Below are 21,757 nucleotides of genomic sequence, written 5' to 3' on the forward strand. Positions count from 1 at the left end.
TCTGCAGGACACCATAACCGTGCAACATATTTCTAACGTACGCCTTGTCTCTGCCTTTTAAATTTGCTTGCACCATTTATCCATATACATCTGACGTTTCCTTGAATAAATAGGCTGATTAGAACTCTCATCATTAATAATTCCCTGCAGAAGCATAATACCTCACTATAGTGTGTTTATAACATGACTGAGAATAGCACATTTACCATTCTCTTGCATAATACTGTAGTCTTAATTTCAACAAAATAGGTAGCCTTTATAACAACATCTGCTTTCAATGCTATATGGGTGATCTCGCCAACATGTCTCAGACTGGCCTTATAGAGCACAGACAAAGCTACATGCAGTGGCAAAGAGAGAAAGTTTACTAATGACGGGTTTGCCCTTCTCTTACAGAATGTCTCCTGCGAAAAAGTTTTTAAGCCTGGACCAATTTTTATGTCACTGCTAAATATGAGGCAACTGAGCATAAGACATTTTTAATAAAAAATGTCAGAGAGAGCATCGAGCTGTGACAGTCCAATTCAATTGGGTGGTACTACTACTCCTAGTACCATTCAGATGGAAGGCCTGGTGGAAAAGAACCAACTTACATAACTGCTACTAGGTAAAGTAGATCAGGGATTTTAAACTCCAAAATGTCAGAGGGCCACAACTGTCTCCAGGAATTGATTTAAGGCTGCAAAAACTATTTGATCTTCAAAAACAAGATAAACAGAATATATGAACAAAAAGTGAATTCAAAATGTATAGATAAAGTTCGTAACTGAAGAAACTTTTCAAAAATATAAGTTTAGAAGTAATTTACTTGGCTTAGATCATACACAGTCCTTTGCCAGACTGCACCAGCATTTCATTAAAAGTAAAAGGTGACCATTTTACCTTGACCCTAAGTTAATATGCAGTTAGCGAGTGGGAAAAACTATGGTATTTCAAATTAAAAATGGAAACTTACAGGAAATTTCTTTCAGTAAAATAGCATACATACTGTATTGAGTAATAATTTTTTTAAATAGTAAAAAAAATAAAAACTTAAAACAATGGAAATTAATTCCATAACAGTGGGGGAGGAGTTTGTTCCACTCAGCAATGGGGTGAACCAATACAGGGGTAAAGGTATGATCCAAAGTATTCCAAGAACATGGTTTCATTGATATCATTACCAACTGAAAAATGAAATCGACATGCGATATTTCTTCTTCCGCATTGTCAAACCAGAGCTCCACATTTCTTCAGCAATGATATATATTTTAATAAAAATATACAGGATGTTCATTACATAGTAGAGCAAGCCAAACTCAGGAGAATGCTAGGTGCTGAAGAATGTCAACATAGATTTTTAAAACTGTTCTACATTAAGAGCAGTGTGAGAACAAATAATGAACTTTAAGACATCCTGGGAAAGCAAACATGCACGCATAGTGTGTCAGTAATTTGCTGGCTTCCCCTGCTATACACAATGAACAAGTGAGGCAGGCGGAGCATGGCCAAACCACGTCTGCGCTATGCGCTGCCCATAGTCCTGCCAACTCTTCTCTTTCACCACAAACTGAACAGGCCATATTTTCAAAACTGTACTTGACAGGATTTTGAAACAAAGTGTGTTATATTTCCTTTTCATTGAAGTTTCATGCCCCTTTGGCTTGCTCTACCATTTACTGGACACACTGCATAAATTAAATTAAAGAATTTTTTTCAATGACTTCTCGGACCACAAGAAAAGGTCTTGCGGGCTGCCAGTTGGAAACCCCTGGGCTAAATGATGTAGCTCAGCAAGTAGCTCAAAGAAGTTCACCTTTTACTTCCAATTACTCTCCATTTGTGCAAGGAATATTTGCAACAGACTTACCTTTCTTTCCTCCAATATCAATGTCAACATTAACTTTTAAATTCCCACAGCACGAGTGGAAAAGAATTAAAATATAAGACCTCAAATTCATCTAACTGTCAACATCTACAGCAAAATAGGAAGAAAAGACAGCCTAGAACAATAAGACAGCTGGCAAAGAAAGTTTTTCTATTGGCATGATATCAATATGGAAAAAGTAAGCTGTCTTACCACCAAAATAGACATATTAAGAAAGAGTACCTACCCCAGCTGTTGTTCCAACCGAATTGTAAACCTGCAAAGTGATATGAACAAAGAGAATACACTTGCATAAGATTTTGAACACATGCAAGTATTTTATAAGTTAGTTAATGTGCCGTACAGGTTCTCTCTCATCATAATGCACAGCCTCAAGCAAGGTTACTAGTCTACTAATCTGTTTGTACACTTCTTATTTTGGTTTCATAACATGTGATTATGACATTAAGGGTAATTATTAAAATCAACCGAAGGCATTAATGTTGACAATTTGGCTACGCAGATAATTGATGGTAAGATGAGTTCTTGGTTCAAGGTACTTACAAGGGTTCAACAGGGCCCTTTGTTGTTCAGAGATTACATGGATCGTCTACTGAAAGGTATAAAGTGGCAGAGAGGGATTCGTGGAAAGGTAGAAAAGCAGTATGGCCTATGCCAATGACTGGGTATTAATGGCAGACTGCTGAAAGCCAGCAATCTAACATCTTAGAACTTGAAAATAGGTGCAGAGAAAAATTAGCATTTCAAGACCCACAAATACAAGACTGGAACAGGTTCAAGTATTTAGGATGTGTATTCTCTCAGAATGGTAGTGGGGTATAGTGAATGAGATTGAATCAAAGTGCTGCATAGCTAATGCAGTGAGCTCGCAGTTTCTATAAGAAAGAAGTCAGCTCCCAAACGAAAATATCTTTATACCGATCAGTTTTCAGATCACCTTTGCTTTACGGGAGTGAAAGGTGGGTGGACTCATGATATCGTATTCATAAATTAGAAGTAACAGACATGAAAGTAGTCCGAATGATTGCTGGTACAAACAGGTGGAAACAATTGCAGGAGGGTACTCGGAATGAGGATATAAAGGCTAAGTTAGAATTGAACTCTATGGATGAAGCAGTACGCATAACCAGCTTCAGTGGCAGAGTCACGTGAAAATGAAGGAGGTTACCTAAGAGAATAATGGACTATAATGATGATGATGATGATATTTGCTTTACGTCCCACTAACTACTTTTACGGTTTTCGGAGATGCCGAGGTGCCGGAATTTAGTCCCGCAGGAGTTCTTTTACGGTGCCAGTAAATCTACCGACACGAGGCTGTCGTATTTGAGCACCTTCAAATACCACCGGACTGAGCCAGGATCGAACCTGCCAAGTTGGGGTTAGAAGGCCATCGCCTCAACCGTCTGAGCCACTCAGCCCGGTGGACTATAATGGAAGGGAAGGGAAGAGAAGAAGAGTGAGACCCAAGACGACAATGGTTATATAGTGATCAGCATCTCAACTTCCCAAGGCCTCAATATTCAGATTGCAGGCCCATATAACTTGCATCTAACTGAATACTATATGTACTGGTACCAGTGATTTGTTTTTATTAGTAAATCATGAGATATTCGAGTTCAAACACTGTCCATAAGGGCAAAAATGAATGAATGAATGAATGAATGAATGAATGAATGAATGAAAATCCAATTGCAACATTTGACAAGTTGTGGACGCGCCAAGCTGTTATGGCATATGAATCGTTTGACAAACACAGCTCATAGTGCTATACTACTTAGTATAACTGCATACAATTCATATCCTAACCTACCATGTGCATACCTGCCAACTTTAAAGAACCAAAAATAAGGAGATTTTGATATGAAATCAAAAGATACAACTGGGCAAAACTGTTTATTCTACATGTCTTGCACAATACAGGAGTACTACTGTATATATAATAACACTGATTGTCTCAAAAACTCGACTGTTACTATATGAGGCTAGAAGGCTAAAAATTACACACCTCTATTCCCTCACAGGAAGTATGTAAGTGAGATGATCGGTCTCTGATAAGCCTTCCGAAAACAGTATGAACTAATTCTCCACATGTGTGAACCAGTCAGGCACTTAGATGTGCCGGGCTGAGTGGCTCAGACGGTTGAGGCGCTGACCTTCTGACCCCAACTTGGCAGGTTCGATCGTGGCTCAGTCCGGCGGTATTTAAAGGTGCTCAAATACATCAGCCTTGTGTCAGTAGATTTACTGGCACGTAAAAGAACTCCTGCGGGACTAAATTCCGGCACCTCGGCATCTCCGAAATGAAAAAAGTAGTTAGTGGGACGTAAAGCAAATATTATTATTATTATTATTATTATTATTATTATTATTATTATTATTATTATTATTATTATGCACTTAGATGCCATTACTTAGCAGATGCATAGATTAGTATATTGCACCACGCGCCCACACGATTATGCGAAGCGGAATGCTATTTTTTACCAGGTAATAAATTTAAGACTGCCACAATTGTCTCGAAATGGCTCCTAAAAACTCTAGAAAAGTCACTGGTCTCTATTTTTGAAATGTTATTATTAAATTACAAAAAAGACTCCAAATCTAGTGACTAGCCTCTAGAATCAACTATACTGATGTGAACGAACACGAACATAGCACGTGAGAACGGGAGATTGGCAATCGATACATGCATTGCGATATAAAGGTTTCAATAAACATCGCACATTCGCGCACATTTCTCTTATTAAAAAAACGTCGATATTTCATTTGAAAGTGGCCAATGAGCGAAGGACTTTCAGCCACTGGTGTACCGAGCTTAAATGGAGGGATGTGAAATAAATGTTTGAAGTTCACCAAAAAACAACCTAAAATCGGGAGAAATAATAGAACAAAGGGGAGGCGGAAAAAACTGTCGAAAATCTGAAGCCTCCCACCTAAATCGGGAAAGTTGGCAGGTATACATGTGTCTTGAATGCATTCTAAATTGAAATGTAGACTTGTGAGTTCTGAAACTCCCCAACCTAACTCACACCCCATGTGTCTTAAATGAGAAACAACAGTTTATGTGTAGCATTTTTATTCATGCTCTTTCGTGATCTCATTTGCCATCATGGGTTTAAAAGGTGCACTCGTGTGGATAGAGACAAAATAAGAAAACTCCTAGAACATGATTTTAGAGAGTGGTTCTGAAGTTAACAATTTTCGTGAACATGAAACAGTGTGAGAATATAATCCTGACAATAGTGATAATACTGAAGGGGGAAGTGGAGGAGGAAAGTGACAAAGACAGGCCGGACCCTTCAAAGTGTGTTTGCACCAATACACTAAAGAAACAAACCTACTGGAACCGGACAAAAACTGACAAAGACCCTGTTATTTACACATTTACTAAGCACAGTGGAGTTGTATATAAGTTGAATACTCAACCTGAAGACTGGTCGGATCCTCAAAAACTTCGCCATCAGCTGTTGTAGATGACCTAAGTGTCACTAACGAGGCATACTAGATAAATAAGGAGTAAGGTACTTTCCCATTCCTTTTCTCACTGATGCAGAAGTTGCTATTACATACTGGACTGCCAAACCCATTGAAATATACCAGCTCTCTCTATGGACAATACTTTTGCACGCAATGCTGAGACTAGCAGCAAGGTTAGTATTCTGTATTTATTCATTGATACATTCATGTTGAAGCATATAAAGATGTGCACAAAGACTGACACTTATAAGCAGGTAAATGAAATGGCATATGGCTTTTAGTGCCGGGAGTGTCCGAGGACAAGTTCGGCTCGCCAGATGCAGGTCTTTTGATGTGACACCCGTAGGCAACCTGCGCATCATGATGAGGATGAAATGATGATGAAGATGACGCATACACCAGCCCCCCGTGCCAGCAAAATTAACCAATTAAGGTTAAAATTTCAGACCCTGCCAGGAATCAAACCCGGGACCCCTGTGACCAAAGGAGAGCACGCCAACCATTTAGTCATTGAACCGGACATAAGCAGGTAATGGATAATGAATGGTCCATTTGTTTGGAATAATTGGATGCATTTATTGCTTTGTTATACACCTGTGGAGTTTTTAAACTCCTTTCTCTGTGGGCCTTGTGTGGTCATCTTTATGAGGCGCTCTGTTTACACTAATACTAGTGGGAAAAACAGTTCCAAAAAAATGCTGAGATAGAAAAATAGATCAACTTCTTTGCAGGCAGACAAATTTGCATTGGCATATTCTATTTTGAACAGATTTATTGAGAATTGTTGTGTATACAATAAACCAGATCAAAATGTCACTGCTTTCCCAGTAAAGCTTGGTGCAAGTTCACGAAGAACATGTTCAACAAGCCAGATTAATTTGGCACAAAATTCTGGCTACTGGCAAATGCTGGTTTTGTTATGTTCAACAAGCCAGATAAATTTGGCACAAAATTCTGGCTACTGGCAAATGCTGGTTTTGTTATGTTTGGAAAGACTAAATACGCCTTGCCAATGAGTCACTGCCTGAAAATGTTACAAATTTCATGGGCCTATACGTCAAGAAAGGACATAATATGACCACCAATACTTCTTTATACCGGTAAAGCTGGATGAGAAACTGAAAAAGCAGCAAGTGAGTATTGCTGGAACAGTCAATTGTGCGAGGAATTGAATCCCAGAGAGAATAAAATCATCATGCAGGAATCTGAATGGGACTATTGTATTTCATAAGGAAGATCACAATAACATCACAGTTTATCATGGCAAAAAAGAACAAGAATGTGCTTCTGCTAAGCATTCTACACCTGAGCATTGAGGTCAGTGAAGAAATTAAGAATCTTCCTAATACTACTGAATTCTACAACAGATCTAAGTATGGAATGGATGTAGATCAAATGGCACGTAAATACTCCATGAGGACTGGATCCCAAAGGTGACCTGTACGTTTATTTTATAACTTACTTGATGTAGCAGCAATAAATTCATGGATAGTGTAGAAGGAAATTACGGATCAGACACACTCTCCATATCAAGTGATGTAAGAACTAAGATCTCATTTTGTAAAGACAAGATCGATTCAACTCTCTGAATGTAAGCCTGAGCCTTGGCCTCTGGTCCACGGTGCCAGTCATAAGTGACATTATCAATTAAACCCCAACCATAAAACGAACAAAATCTCTGACACATGCTCAACATGAAACAAGGTGGTCTGTGGAAAATATTCACATAAGGTAATCATCAATCATTGCCAATCCCCACTGATCTGAATTTAGGGCTGTAGCCCAGGCAGCAGATTCCCTATTAGTCATTTACCTAGTCTTTTCTTAAATTATTTTGAAAAAAGTTGAAAATTTATCAAAAATCTCCCTTGGTAAATTATTGCATTCCAGTATTCCTCTTCTGAGAAATGAATATTTGCTCCAATTTGCCCTCTTGAATTACAACTTTATCTTCATAAATGCATGCCAAGGGAAGCGGGATGTGATGTCTTGACCTCTGTTTTATTTGTATGTACCCTGCCTTACTTTTTTAATGTCCCATACTTTGTATCTTTCCTACTTTAGAAACTCCACTCAAGCTTATTCGTCTACTAATATCATTACACACCATCTCTCCACCGACAGTTTGGAATACACCGCTTTGTTGAGCAGCTCATCTCCTTACTCCAAAGCCCAAAGATTGACACATTTTTATAACACTATTTTTCTTTAAAAAAAAAAATCACCCAGAACAATTCATGCTGCTTTCCTTGGAATTTTTTGCTGTTCTTGAATCCAGTAATCCTGGTGGGGGACCCATTAACTGGAATTGGGTTTTTCCCAGCGATTAATACGCTGTAATACTCATTTGCATAAACTGCTTATCAAGAGTTTGACCATTTGAATATTAGGCTCTCTGAACAAATGAAGACTATAGTTCAAAAAAGTAAAGCGAAGCAAAGTCACCTATGTACAGGCCATGAAGGCCTTTGGAGGAGTGGAAGGTAAAGGCTTCCACCATTGTTAACCTCGGCACGTGATGGGGTAGAGTGGTTAGCTCTACGCCCGACCGCCTTTGCCCCCAGGAATTAACCTGGTACTCATTTTTTATGTAGGCTGAGTGAACCTCCGGGCCATATGCACCTCCGGAAGTGGAAATCTCGTTTCTTAAATTTTTACGACTTCCTGACGAGAATTCGAACCCACATCCTTCTGGGCGAACCGAGCACGCCTTTACTGTCTCAGCCAGGCAGCCCCTAAAAACTATAGTTCACATACATTAATTTTAGCATAAAGTAAGCTTTCCACAAAACCATGTTGACTGCAAGTACATCAACATATTACATTGTTACCTAATATAAGTTCAGTAAAATTTACAATTATACATACTTAACAATGGGTTGGTTTTGATACAATAAATTCCAATTGTTAATTAAGTTGTTTTTTAAAGAAAGATGTTTTTTAGCTCCAGTAGGTCAGATAGGTGAATTAGCTGCCCCTACCAATACTTTGTTCTGCAGCCCAACAAACATGCGAGACCATTGTCAGGTTGATATTTACCTGCTAGCATCCCTATGGTACTAATGCACTGTAAGCACATTCTACAAATATTTTGAAGACTAGGTGTCATTCTTATCATGTGACTATAGACTATTCAAAAAACACTACATCCTTTCAATCATTCATTGCATATCAGTTACCATGTACTTATGTTAAGATGTCATGCCAAGTGAAATGGTACAGCAAATTGTGAAATCAACGCTTAAAACTACGACAGTGACGTGGACAGTGTGCAAAACAGTGAACTGGAGGAGTAGCATACTCTAAAGCATTCTTAATAAAAGTCACACTCTCAGCTGCAGTACAGCGGATATAAAGCTTCAGTGCTTAAGCACATGCCAGTGTGTGCCATATGCAAGCAGGAAAAGGCCGCTAATATTGCTTTTGTGTGCTCCAAACACTGCACAGCTATACAGTTGGAATGAAGTTGCTTTTGTCATTTGCCATGTATTCCACAGCCGGTGACATGCTCCTTATGTACAGGGAAGCAAGAGAGAATTTTTGTCTTCTTCTTCTTCTTTCATTACAGTCTCTGTAGGACCATGGGGTAGCTTTGTTATGGTTTGGGTTTTCTTCTTCTCCCAGATCCTCTTCATCCTCTCTCACTTCTCTTCGGTTCTTCAGCTGAGATTTTTAGTATCCTGTCTCTCCCATTGGTGTTTCTCTTTCCTGTTCCTGTACCTTTCTCTGTTGCTGAGGTCTGGAATATGGGTTGGAGTATATTTATTTCTCCAGTTCTCTGTCCCTTCCCTCTTGTTCACCATCTCAGTCCAGTCCCTCTAGAGTTCGACAACCCACTTGGCTCCAGCCTTTCCTCTTGTCCTACCCACTGTCTCCCACACTTTCCTGATCATTTTCTGCATGTCCATCCTGATCACATGTCTAGAAAATCTTGCTCTTTTGAGTCATATTTCTTCAGAGATCGTCCTCATGTTTCTGTGCAGTTAGTCCCTTGATCTTCGTTCCCATCTTTCACCTTTTCTTTTTGGTCCCAATAACTTCCCCAGGAATTTTCTTCCATATTTTGCCACTTGCTCTGCCCTATGCCTTCCTAGTGTCATCGTTTCAGCAGCATACAGTAACGTGTTCTACACTGTTACCTTTTAGTGCCTGATCTTCAAATCCACTGATATGTTTCTTTTATTGTGCACTTCTCTGGTTGCAAAGTACCTTATCCTCAACTTTTTCACCCTCTTCCTTATCCCTCACTGCTCCTGTTCCTTCCTGTCATATATTCTGCACAGTGCCTTCTAGTGTTTAATCCCCAGTGGTGTTCAGAGTCTGTCTTGTCATAGGTGATCTGTAGTCCTATTCTTCAAGCTATGTTCCTCATGCTGTTGAGATGTTTCTTTGAGTCTTCTTCTGTCTCACTATGGCTATGCCATCCACAAAGGCTAGGCAATCCACCTGTGCCCTGTTATCCTTCTTGTCCCCCACATGTCTTTGGTATCCACATCTTGTCATTTGTTACCCTCCATTGTCTGAGAACTTTGTTCAGTGTATACTGAAGAACAACAGTGAGAGTCCGCCTATTGCCTGATCCCGGTCTTATTCTCAAAACCAATGTTAGCACACTTTGGTGTCGTTGTCCCCCCCAGAACTACCTATGCCATCTTCCTCAGACCCTGGTAACATATCTACCCTTCTTAAGGCTACATACACTTTCTTTCACTAGAAATGTCGATAAAAGGATTTTTTCAAGTACATTAGGAAATGTAAAAACTAAATAAAACAAAAATAAAAGAGTATCCCTGCTCTGGACTCAAACCTATCATGAGTAAGACTGGTGCACCATAGCATTTAGCTTGTTTTTACAGCTCATGTGATAGTTTTAACACGGTCTCAATGTCCACTTCATGTTTCCAATTATCCAACTTATAATCCAATTATCTAACTGATCTGATATGTAAATGAAACGTCTGTGAATAGTACAATCATGGTTTCTATCATTTAATAATATTATGGCATAACAGCGTCCTATTTGTGTAGGCCGTAAATACAAATGTATTCGCTTAACTGTGTTTACTGTGTGAATCAGACTGATTTTTTTTTCTTTCAGGATGTATACAGAACTACGGTTTGCATAAAACAATACTGGTAGGGGCAGCTGATTTAATCTGGTATCAGTAAGCAGCAACGGTCAAAATTACTGTTTGCAGTCTTCATAGGTATGACAGAAGTTTGGTCATTCTTGTGGTTAGAGAAAATACAGAAAAGCAGGCTTAGTTGGTTTGGACATATTAAAAGGATGAGTGATTAAAGAATGTCAAAACACACAATGAAAAGGCAAATGAAGGGAAGAGTTACCAATGACAACAAAGACTGAGATGGATGTACTTATTTCAAAACAGCATAAGACAGCAAAACCTGGAATAATGTTGGATGGGAAGGGCTGCAATGATAGAAGTAAATGGAGAGGAACCATATTTGCTCCTACATGGCAGCAACTGGAAATGTGAATTGATGATGGTGATGACAGGAAAAACCCACTGACCATGAGCATCAGATATAGTGTGGTCTGGACTGGAGAAAGTCTCAGATACAGGGACGCTATAATGACGGAAGAATGGAAGCAAGCAAATTACGGGCTACGGCACGTAATTACACGTTACGCCACTCATGGATTTCACCACAGATTCTGCCAAACCAAAAACTTCCACCAGCCGAACGAAGACTGTATATGTAACCTGTGCAACGATCATTGTGAAAGATACCATGCACAAAACTGCAAAATGAGGACAACCTCAATAATAAGAATGGCATTAGTATAGTTGACCATCTGTACAAAAACTGTTTTTGCACATTGTGCGCTTTTCATTTAATAATAATAAAGGAATTCATCACCCTAGTGGTCCTCAGGTTCAGGTTCTGAGGATGTTCTCCCTGTCCTACAAATGTAATAGTTCTATCTTAGAGATCCATACTTTGTACCCAGCAGCCTGTAAATCCCTCCAACATACTGTGCTTTAACCTACTTTGATTTCAAATTTGTGAAGAAATGTCTCTTCAACTTCCATCTAAATTTCTGGTTTTCCTTACCTTGAAACAAATCATCTTGAGCTTTCATGAAACATGAGGTCATCATATTGCATGTTCAAGAGGGATTCACTAGGCACCAACTCACTAATAGATAAACCTAAAATGAAAATAATTTTGAGAATTTTGCAAATGATTTTCACAAACTTGAAAATTTGATGAGTCTATATCCGAAGTAGAAAATGTCAACTTGGAAGATTGGGTTTTCAGATCTGGTGCTATCTTGAGAGTTTAAATACAATTTAAACATAAGTTTTAGAAAAAAATATACTTTTCTTCCAGATCTAGAGCATGTGAAAACATGAAAACCCTTTATAATCAATTAGAAGCGAAAATATTTTCCTACTTAATTTTGGAATTATTTCAAAGAGAATCCACATCTTAGCATTTTAAAAACACATTTCATAGTCTATACAATATTTTGGACACTGGTTTCACATTTTATCAAACATTATTGCAAAAAGTTTAGTAAAAAGCAAATTAAAGTCACATTCCTACAAAAACCCAGACACTATGAAGCAACTACACTACCTAAAGTAATGCATTACATAAAAGCAGCAGAAATGCCAGCAACACATACTGTGAAAGTGCACGTATTTTTTTTTTAAACAATGAACCCCCTACGGTTAACAAAGTGTTATCAGCTGTAAATTCTGATCCTAAACTCCCAGATTTAAAAAAATCCTCCCTTCACAATATACTGAAAGAAATAGGTTGCAAGTTCATCTGTAGAAATCAAAAAGACGTCTTAGTGGACAGAGATAATATTATATTGTGGCATAGGTGCTGTCTGCGCAAGATAAGAGAATTTAGACAACGGGAGGAATTTATACTGTTTGGATGAGATGTGGATTAACAAAGGGCATACAACATCAAAGGCATGGCGAGACACTTCCGTAAATCTAAGAATTTCATTTTTTGTCCGTATTGAACTACCGTAAAGTCGAAGAAACAGGAAATTCTTTCAGGTTTAAACACAGAGTTAAAAAAATCCAGCAGGAAGGGGTACGCGACTGATAGTGTCACACACTGGAAGTAATGACGGTTTTGTGGATGGTGGTGATCTTGTGTTCGAGTTAAAAAGAAAACAGACTATCACGATGAAATGACTAGTGATCTTTTTAAATCATGATTGAAAGAATATTACCAAAGCTGATCCCTGGTAGTGTTATTGTGTTAGACAATGTATCCCAAACAAATCCTGGAAGAAAGCTGAAGTAATTTCCTGGCTGAGAAGTAAAAACGCAACGTGATGAGGGACTTGTTAAAACCGAGTTGCTGAAATTGGTGAAGACTCACAGGCCTCAGTTCAAGAAATATGTAATTGATGATATAGCCGAACAAGCATGCCACACTGTTCTCAGACTGCCCCCGTATCACTGTGAACTAAAACCCAATACAGATGGTATGGAGCCACATCAAACTTTATGTTGCCAGCCTTAACACCACTTTCAAACTTTGTGATGTGCGCACACATCTTGACACAGCATTTCGTGAAGTGACAGCTGATCAATGGCGTTCCTGTATCCAGTATGTGGTGCGCAAAGAAAAAAATTATGTGGGACATGGAAAGTGCCATAGATACTATAGTTGAAGAAATGGCTATCAATTTAGGAGAGGATGTGACAGCGAATCATCCAATCCCATGTCTACTTGTTAATTTTTGTGGCAAATATATTTAATAGCAATGATGATGTATTTTTGTTACTGTATCTCAAATATGTTCATATGTCTATATCCATCAATTATGATTTATGTTCATATTGATGTAAAGAGCAGGCAGTGAGACACATGCAGCTCGCAGAGTGATACAAAATGTTTGTTTATGTCTACTTTATTCTTTCGTTGGAAAGAGTTTAGTTACAAGCAGAGGATTGTGGTGGTGGTTAGTAAATTTACAGAGGCTTAAAGGCTGAACGCTGAAAGGCATAACAGTCTATAATGAAGATGTATGTATGTATATATTTATTAATGTTATTGTGTTTATGTCCCACAACTACTTTTGGCAGTTTTTGAAGATGCCAAGGTGCCAGCATTTTGCCTCTCAGGAGTTCTTTTATGTGCCAGTAAATCTACTGACACCAGGCTGACCTATTTGAGCAACTTCAAGTATCACCGGACTGAGTCAGGATTGAACCTGCCAAACTGGGGTCAGAATGCCAACACCTGAACCGCTTGAGCTCCAAGAATTAAATTTGAACGATAAAGTAGACAGTGTTTTATTTGTAACAATATAGAAAAAGGGAAGAAGGAGAGTAAATGTGGCAACTACAGAGGAATCGCACTCCTGTCTCTGTTGGAGAACATCATCGACCAATGGTTAAGGAGTATCATTGAATCTGAGCTAGAGGAAAATTATGGAATTAGGAGTAACAAAACAACCACACACGTCATCTTTGCTGTTAAGATGATTATGAAGAAATACTAGAAATAAAAGAAGAGATCATCTTTGTTTTCTTAGATATTGAAAAGGATTATGACAAGTTGCCTAGGGACAAAATCTGGGAATGTCTAACATGAAGAGAAGTCTAGAGAAATGAATTTCATTTTATGGGTCCGTATTAAACTTTGATTAAACCAAATTAAAATAAGCGAGTTAAATCCACCTTTTCAGTACAAATTAAATAGTATTTATTAAATAAACATTTAATGGGACTAGTTTCGACCTATTTAAAGGTCGTCTTCAGCCATATCGCGTGTAGAACAACGTATTTGAAACACAGTTGTTTTAAAGATGGTCTTAAAACATAGAAGTTTGACACCGTGAAAACAAAAAAAGGTTTTTAGAATTTCCTTATGACACTTTTGTTCACTTAGCTGTGGGAATATATGAGGAGGAGGAGGAGAAGGAGAAGAAGAAGAAATATTTTCGTATTCTTCTTAGTATTCAAGAACGTAGATACAAGTTGAAATTCACAATCTTGATGAGGTATGGAATTGGGCACTTGATTTAACTCTCATTTATTTTGTAAGAAGAGAAGTACCAGAATCTCTTATCAGGAAAGTGAAAATATTCTATAACCATTGTCAGAGTTATGTCCAAATAGAGAGTGGATATTTGGATTGGTTTGTCACAACTATGGGAGTGCAACAAGGCAGTAAACTGTCACCATTATTATTCATCACTATAACAGATGAAATCATAAAGATGGTAAAACAACTGAAATCCAGAAATGATTTTCAGGCATGTGCTTTTGCAGACGATGTAGTGATATGGAATTGCAGAAAGGAAACACCTGGATCTGCTTATTTAAGGAGTTTAGCCTTAAAATCTGTCCTTAGCGATGGAAGTGAACAGGCAATTACATACGAACATTATGCTGGATGGAAAGAAATTAGAAGCAGTTGATCTAGGTGTCTAATACCTTGGCAGCATTGTAACTCAAGATGGCCGAAGCTCAACTGAAGTTAAGAAAGGAGCCCATTTTTACCACCAAGTCATGAACCTCCTTTGGGACAGTCAAATGCCTTTGATATCTAAGAAGACACTGTATCAGGCCTACTTCATACCAATAACATATGAACTGGAACATTGCACCATCAACAGAAGGGATAATAACAGACTCCAGGCTGCAAAAATGAAATTTCTGAGGTCAATGTTTCAGCAAAACAAGATGCGATCAGTTCAGAAATGAAATCATCTGAAAAGACGTCCAAATGGAACCACTTCCTGCAACTCCAGCAACATTGACTGAAATGGTGTGGTCACTTGAAGAGAATAGATTCAAAGAGAGTAACAAGGGAATGTTTGAAAGGGACCTGGAGGGCAAGCGAACTAGAGGCAGGCCAAAGACAAGACGGACATCCCAAATAAAAGATGGATCTGCATAGAAGAGGCGTAGAATGGTGTAAAGTTGAAGAGGAAGGAATATATCTGTGCAGACAGAAATGAAGAACACCCTTACACTACAGCCGGGAAACTGGAGATGGTTAAATGATGATTATGAATATAGAAAACAGCGCAATTCCATTTAAAAACCATGTTAGAATTGTTATTTCGGCAGATATTGACACTGGAAAGATACTGTAAATTCAACTGTAAGCCCCTTGGTAACATTACTAAAGTGAAAAGATTTTTGATATTTAACCATTTATGAGATATTTGAGGTGAACGCCTCAGCAGATTCACCTGGTATATTATGGCAGTTTATACGAACGGTAAAAAACCACCACCAAATTTTGCATAATAAAGGCAAGAATAGGATTAATGACAAAGCACCATAACCAAGTAAAAAGCTGTGTATTATGGGTGAGAAAACCAGCATACGAGCCATAACAACCCTTGCAAAGCAAGTACAGCATCAGATAAGCAAATAAAAATCCATTAACATTCTCTCCCAGAATCCATGTGACAAATATTGGTTCATAATGTGAGACTTTTCAGATTTCTCATTACAAGCTCCTTCTGCAGAAGAGTTTGAGAGAAACTGGAAGGCCTCCATTTACCTTTTGGACATACTGTACGTGCTAATGTGGAACATATATTTAACAGTTCTCCAAAGAAGAAGAAAAAGTACTTCATTTGTTGGAAAAAAAACAACTATATTATTCAAGTACTTCTACTAAGCAATGTACGAGTTAAATTTGCAAATCAAGCTCATAGTACACTCAGAACAAACAACATATTAAAACACTACAGAGAGTATTTTTTGAAATAAGTTACAAGCTAACTACTAAAATGTGTCTCCTATGCTACAAGAAGAACAATAATGGCCTACTCACACACAGGGAAGCACACAAATGCATTCGTTAATGGGCAGTAATGCTTCAGATTTCTATCAGTAAACAAATCATCCATAGGCACACCAGAACAGTACACAGAAATAATTTTAAACAAAAAAACATTCACAAAACATAATTAAGTTATGTATGAGTTAAGACTCTTTCTACTTTAACAACAGCAACTACCAAGAAGGAATGTTTCCGAACAATTTCACCAAACAACATGTGTAATGAATCGTTCAGGATTTATAATGCTACCTCTTACAGGACAACTGAACTGATATCCATATTCAGAAGACGACCATAGGAACTAGCCATAGACATAAACAAAATTAAACTCCAAGTTCACTATGACTTCTTATATGAAGTTTCAAAATGACAATGACCTTGCCATGGTCATATTTCACACAGTGAGACTAAAATATATCCTCAGGTCAGCATCAAGACAGGTATACTAAAAATGAATGAGTAAGAAACATTTCCTTCAAGATAACATTTTAACACAGTAACATGAAGATTGCACAAATTGCAATAAATGAACATCTTTCTAAGAAAGCCAAGAAGTTTAAATAAAAGCTAATCCTTTTGGTTTGTCCAAACCTGGGGTAAATATGATTCTTAAGGGTTATACAAGCAATATTCAACTAGAGTTAATCTAAATAGACAGTAGTACTCACACTTCTGACTCCTGCATAAGGGAGTATTTCCACTTCTTCCTCCACTCCCACCCTAACAAAAAACAAACAAGCAATTAAGACATGTTGAGGCAAGTGAAAATGTAGACATAAAACTTTTGTCTTCTCTTGTTTTCGGAGGACGCTTGATCCTCAAAATAAAAACTGTAACCCAACATGATTTGAAAACAGGGGTTTGGTAAAGAAAAATGGGTAATACAGGAATTTTCCTTTGAGAAACCTGTTAATGCTTACAAACTTCACATACATTTTCTTATGAGTTATCAGAACTGAAACAAACTTCTGTCTACTTCTAATAGAATTCTGACAGTATTATTTACTCCCTAATTCCTCTGACTTAACACCACAAACATTCTTTCTGGAAAGATTTAAAAGATGGAAGTAATAGAAAGGAACTATTGGTATTATATTACTATACTAGAGTCAAAAACATACACATTTACAGTTAATGTACAAGTCAGTTGGAAGCACACAAACCATAACAAGTGAAATCATATTACACATGCTCAGTATTCTGCAATGTCTAATACACTCAGAGTGGCTTGTAGATGTGCAAGATGTTGGGCACAGACGACAATGAAGCATGTGGCGCGCAGTTTGTTCCTTGTCCACATTCACACATTGTGTCACTTGTACTGAACCCCTATTTCTTCAAGTTATCCCTGGATCTTCCCACTCCTGATCATAGGAAAGCAACAGATAGGGAATCTGCCACCTGGGCGACTGCCCTAAATGCAGATCAGTATTGATTGATTGATTGATTGATAGCCCGATAGAAAGGAACTAAGTGACAAATCAAGTCATATAAAGAAAGATAGGAACACATAATAGGATAAATACAATGACAAGTCAGAATCAGAGAGAGCAATAAAAAAGAGGAGACAAGGACAATCTCCATATTTTTATACACTTCAAATACATCGGCTCTGCTGGGAATCGAACCTGGGACCCCTGTGAACAAAGGCCAGCACAATCATTTAGCCATGGAGCAAGACATAGGCACTATCTTCCCTCATAAGAACTGCCATAAAGTGACATGGGTTTCCCCTGATCATAGAACGGAGAATCAGATTGACCATTTCACTATTAGCAAGACATGGCGAACCTCCCTGTTGGATGTGAGGAACAAGAGAGGGGCAGACGTGGGAAGTGACTATCATTTAGCAGTAGCTACACTCCGATTGAAGATTGCAAGTACTAGGCACATACATCAAAATAGGAGGATAAAGTATAGCTTTGATAAAGTGAGGGATAAGGAGGTGCAGCAACATTTTTCACTATAATTGAGGAACAGATTCCAACAGCTAAGAGAGGAAGAAGGACAGTATATTGAACATAAGTGAAAGAGCATAGAAAGCACCTACATTAATACCTGTGTAAAGGTCCCAGGCAAGAGGGAGAGAGGAAGAGAGTAATGGATTTCTTCTGAGACATGGGGAGCCGTGAATCAAAGGAAGGAATGCAAACAAAGACTCAATACCGCAAGAACACAAAAAGAGAAAGTACAAACTAGAAAAAACTTTAATCAACTTAACAAAATAGTGAAGAGGAGTTTTTGACATGACAAACTAGCATTTGTTAATAATTTTGCAATACAAGCAGAGACAGCAGCATAAAACAATGATAGTAGGACCCTTTACCACATGAACGTTTTCAAGATTTTACAAAAGACAAACCAGTGAAAGCCAAAGATTACTGTCCACGCGAAATGAACGGCTAGAAAGATGGAGAGAATACTTTCTGGAGATTTTGAATCATGAAACAATCGAGGAAGGGGAGACAGAGGTGATGACAGAAGAGCAGGAGGATGGTATTAGTACAGAACCACCATCAAGAACGGAGATCCAAAGGGCCATTAAACAACTAAAGAATGGCAAAGCGACAGGTATGGACAATATCACTCCAAAAGGCCTTGAAAGTGGATGTGGGTACTGTACCGGTTTTGCGCGGTAAATGCCGTATTTTTTTAAAGATCAATAATGTTTAATCATCACACAAGACATTTACTGCGAGCTTGGTCTGTATACGCTCGGTGGAGTGAGCCCGCTTGAAACAAGTGACGTGGATGTAGGAGCAAGATAGGCTACCCGCCTGGTCATGCCACATGTCGCCTGGCATGGACTGGCGTGTTCTAGAAGCCACGTCACACCTTCCTGAATGTTCGACTTGAAAATTTTCAAAACTCCTGTAATAATGATCTATCAACTTGAGGGATGTGTCATTTTGTATAGGATCATGTAAACATCTCTAATTCCAAGTTTCAAGTAAATCCGTTGAGGGATTCTCAAGTTATCCAACTTTATAGAAATCATGATATCTGATGACATAATAGCACAAATCATATATAAGAAGAGCTCAACCCAACCAAGTCAGTGCAGTCATAGCTGGGAGTCCAGTCTGACTCACCACGCTACATCATTTTCTGTTCGTCGGGTCAAAGTGCTGACCAATTTATCTTCGAAATTCTACAAGTCTTGATAGTGGACTTAGATTCTGTGAGTTGATTTGAACTTTGTATTTGTGCGCATGTTGAAACTCTAATACGTGACAAGTCTTACAGTGGACTTAGGTTCTGACAGTCAATTGGAACTTATAATTTCTGCGTATGTTGAAACTCCAATATGTGACAAGTCTTTTTAATTGTGGAACTTAGTTTTACATCATTTTTACAATTGTGGAACTTAGTCTCAACAAGCGTTGTGCCTTGCAAAGTGACACACCACTGCATTATTATTAACTGTGGAATTCTCTTAAAACTCAGTCAGCTTATCTTCGTAGAAGTGTTCATGAAAGTGTTTTAACTTTTTTCCCTACCATAAATGCAAATGATTGCCTACTACACAACTTATACTCATGTGCTTCGAGACAAGTGATTACTTCTGAATGATAATCACTTCAAACTGCGTTAATGTACAACTGTGCACAGTACTTGCTAACTTTCTTATTTTCTAGATTTCGGGGTTGAAGTGAATGATATTCAATTCAAACCGAGCTGCATTTTGAACTCTGCATAATAACTGCTTACTTCTTCCTCAAAGTGTTTAATAATTAGTGCAGCAGTGTCCGTAGGATAAACTCTTGAGCAATCGCATATTTATTTTTGTGTCAAGTGCGCCCATTTCAGTGGAAAGCAACCAAGAACTGTGCATAATTTATGAACAGTCTTCAGTTCGTTATTTCTATAAACTTATGTTCATGAACTGTGATTTATACATACATTACATACATTATCATTATAGACTGTTATGCCTTTCAGCGCCCAGTCTGCAAGCCTCTGTGAATTTACTAAACATCGCCACAATCCTCGATTTGCAACTAGTGTTGTGGCCTCATTTAGTTCTATACCTCTTATCTTTAAATCGTTAGAAACCGAGTCTAACCATCATCGTCTTTGTCTACCACTAGTTATCTTACCCTCCATAGCAGAGTCCATTATTCTCCTAGGTAACCTATTCTCCTCCATTCGCCGCACATGACCCCACCACCGAAGCTGGTTTATGCGTACAGCTTCATCCATCAAGTTCATTCCTAAATTAGCCCTTATCTCCTCATTCTGAGTACCCTCCTGCCATTGTTCTCACCTGTTTGTACCAGTAATCATTCTTGCTACTTTCATGTCTGTTACTTCTAACTTATGAATAACATATCCTGAGTCCACCCAGCTTTCGCTCCCGTAAAGCAAAGTTGGTCTGAAAACAGATCAATGTAAAGATAGTTTCGTCTGGGAGCTCACTTACTTCTTACAGAATACTGTTGATCGCAAATGCGAGCTCACTGAATTAGCTTTACGACACCTTGATTCAATCTCACTTACTATATTACCATCCTGGGAAAACACACAACCTAAATACTTGAAATTATCGACCTGTTCTAGCTTTGTATCACCAATCTGACATTCAATTCTGTTGAATTTCTTACCTACTGACATCAATTTAGTCTTCAAGAGGCTAATTTTCATACCATACTCATTGCACCTATTTTCAAGTTCCAAGATATTACACTGCAGGCTTTCGGCACAATCTGCCATTAAGACCAAGTCGTCAGCATTGGCCAGACAGCTTACTACATTTCCACCTAACTGAATCCCTCCCTGCCATTTTATACTTTTCAGCAATGATCCATGTAAACTACGAACAGCAAAGGTGAAAGATTACAGCCTTGTCTAACCCCTGTAAGTACCCTGAACCAAGAACTCATTCTACCATCAATTCTCACTGAAGTCCAATTGTCAACATAAATGCCTTTGATTGCTTTTAATAATCTACCTTTAATTCCATAGTCCTCCAGTATGGTGAACATCTTTTCCCTCGGTACCCTGTCATATGCTTTCTCTAGATCTACGAAACATAAACACAACTGCCTATTCCTCTCGTAGCATTTTTCAATTACCTGGCGCATACTGAAAATCTGATCCTGACAGCCTCTCTGTGGTCTGAAACCACACTGCTTTTCATCCAACTTCTTCTCAATGACTGATCGCACCCTCCCTTCCAAGATGCCTGTGAATACTTTGCCAGGTATACTAATCAATGAGATACCTCGATAGTTGTTGCAATCCTTCCTGTTCCCTTGCTTATAGACAGTGCAATTACTGCTTTTGCCCAATCTGAAGGTACCTTACCAACACTCCATGCTAATTTTACTACTCTATGAAGCAATTTCATCCCTGCCTTCCCACTATACTTCACCACTTCAGGTCTAATTTCATCTATTCCTGCTGCCTTATGACAATGGAGTTTATTCATCATTCTTTCCACTTCCTCAAACATAATTTCACCAACACCATTTTTCTCCTCCCCATGAGCTTGGCTCTTCGCAACACCACCAGAATGATTTCCTTTTACATTGAGAAGATGTTCAAAATACTCCCTCCACTTCTCTAGTGATTCCCTGGGATCTATGAGTTCACCTGAATTAC

The 21,757-nt window shown here is 38.3% G+C and overlaps 1 protein-coding gene across 2 annotated transcripts in view; it reads right to left on the minus strand.

Moving 5' to 3' along the window:
- Positions 1 to 21,757, minus strand: part of Nhe3 (Na[+]/H[+] hydrogen exchanger 3) — a 254,903-nt gene that overhangs the window by 84,306 nt on the left and 148,840 nt on the right. Inside the window, exons 11-12 of one of the 2 annotated variants that reach the window (XM_067153086.2) lie at positions 16,822 to 16,873; positions 2,094 to 2,123 (exon numbers count right to left, since the gene is read on the minus strand). In XM_067153086.2, coding sequence (XP_067009187.1) covers positions 2,094 to 2,123; positions 16,822 to 16,873 — 82 coding nt within the window. The remainder of the gene's footprint in view (positions 1 to 2,093; positions 2,124 to 16,821; positions 16,874 to 21,757) is intronic. The other variant, XM_067153087.2, reaches the window with a different exon arrangement.

The sequence above is a fragment of the Anabrus simplex genome, chromosome 8, assembly GCF_040414725.1.
Source record: "Anabrus simplex isolate iqAnaSimp1 chromosome 8, ASM4041472v1, whole genome shotgun sequence".
Taxonomy (NCBI): Eukaryota; Metazoa; Arthropoda; class Insecta; order Orthoptera; family Tettigoniidae; genus Anabrus; species Anabrus simplex.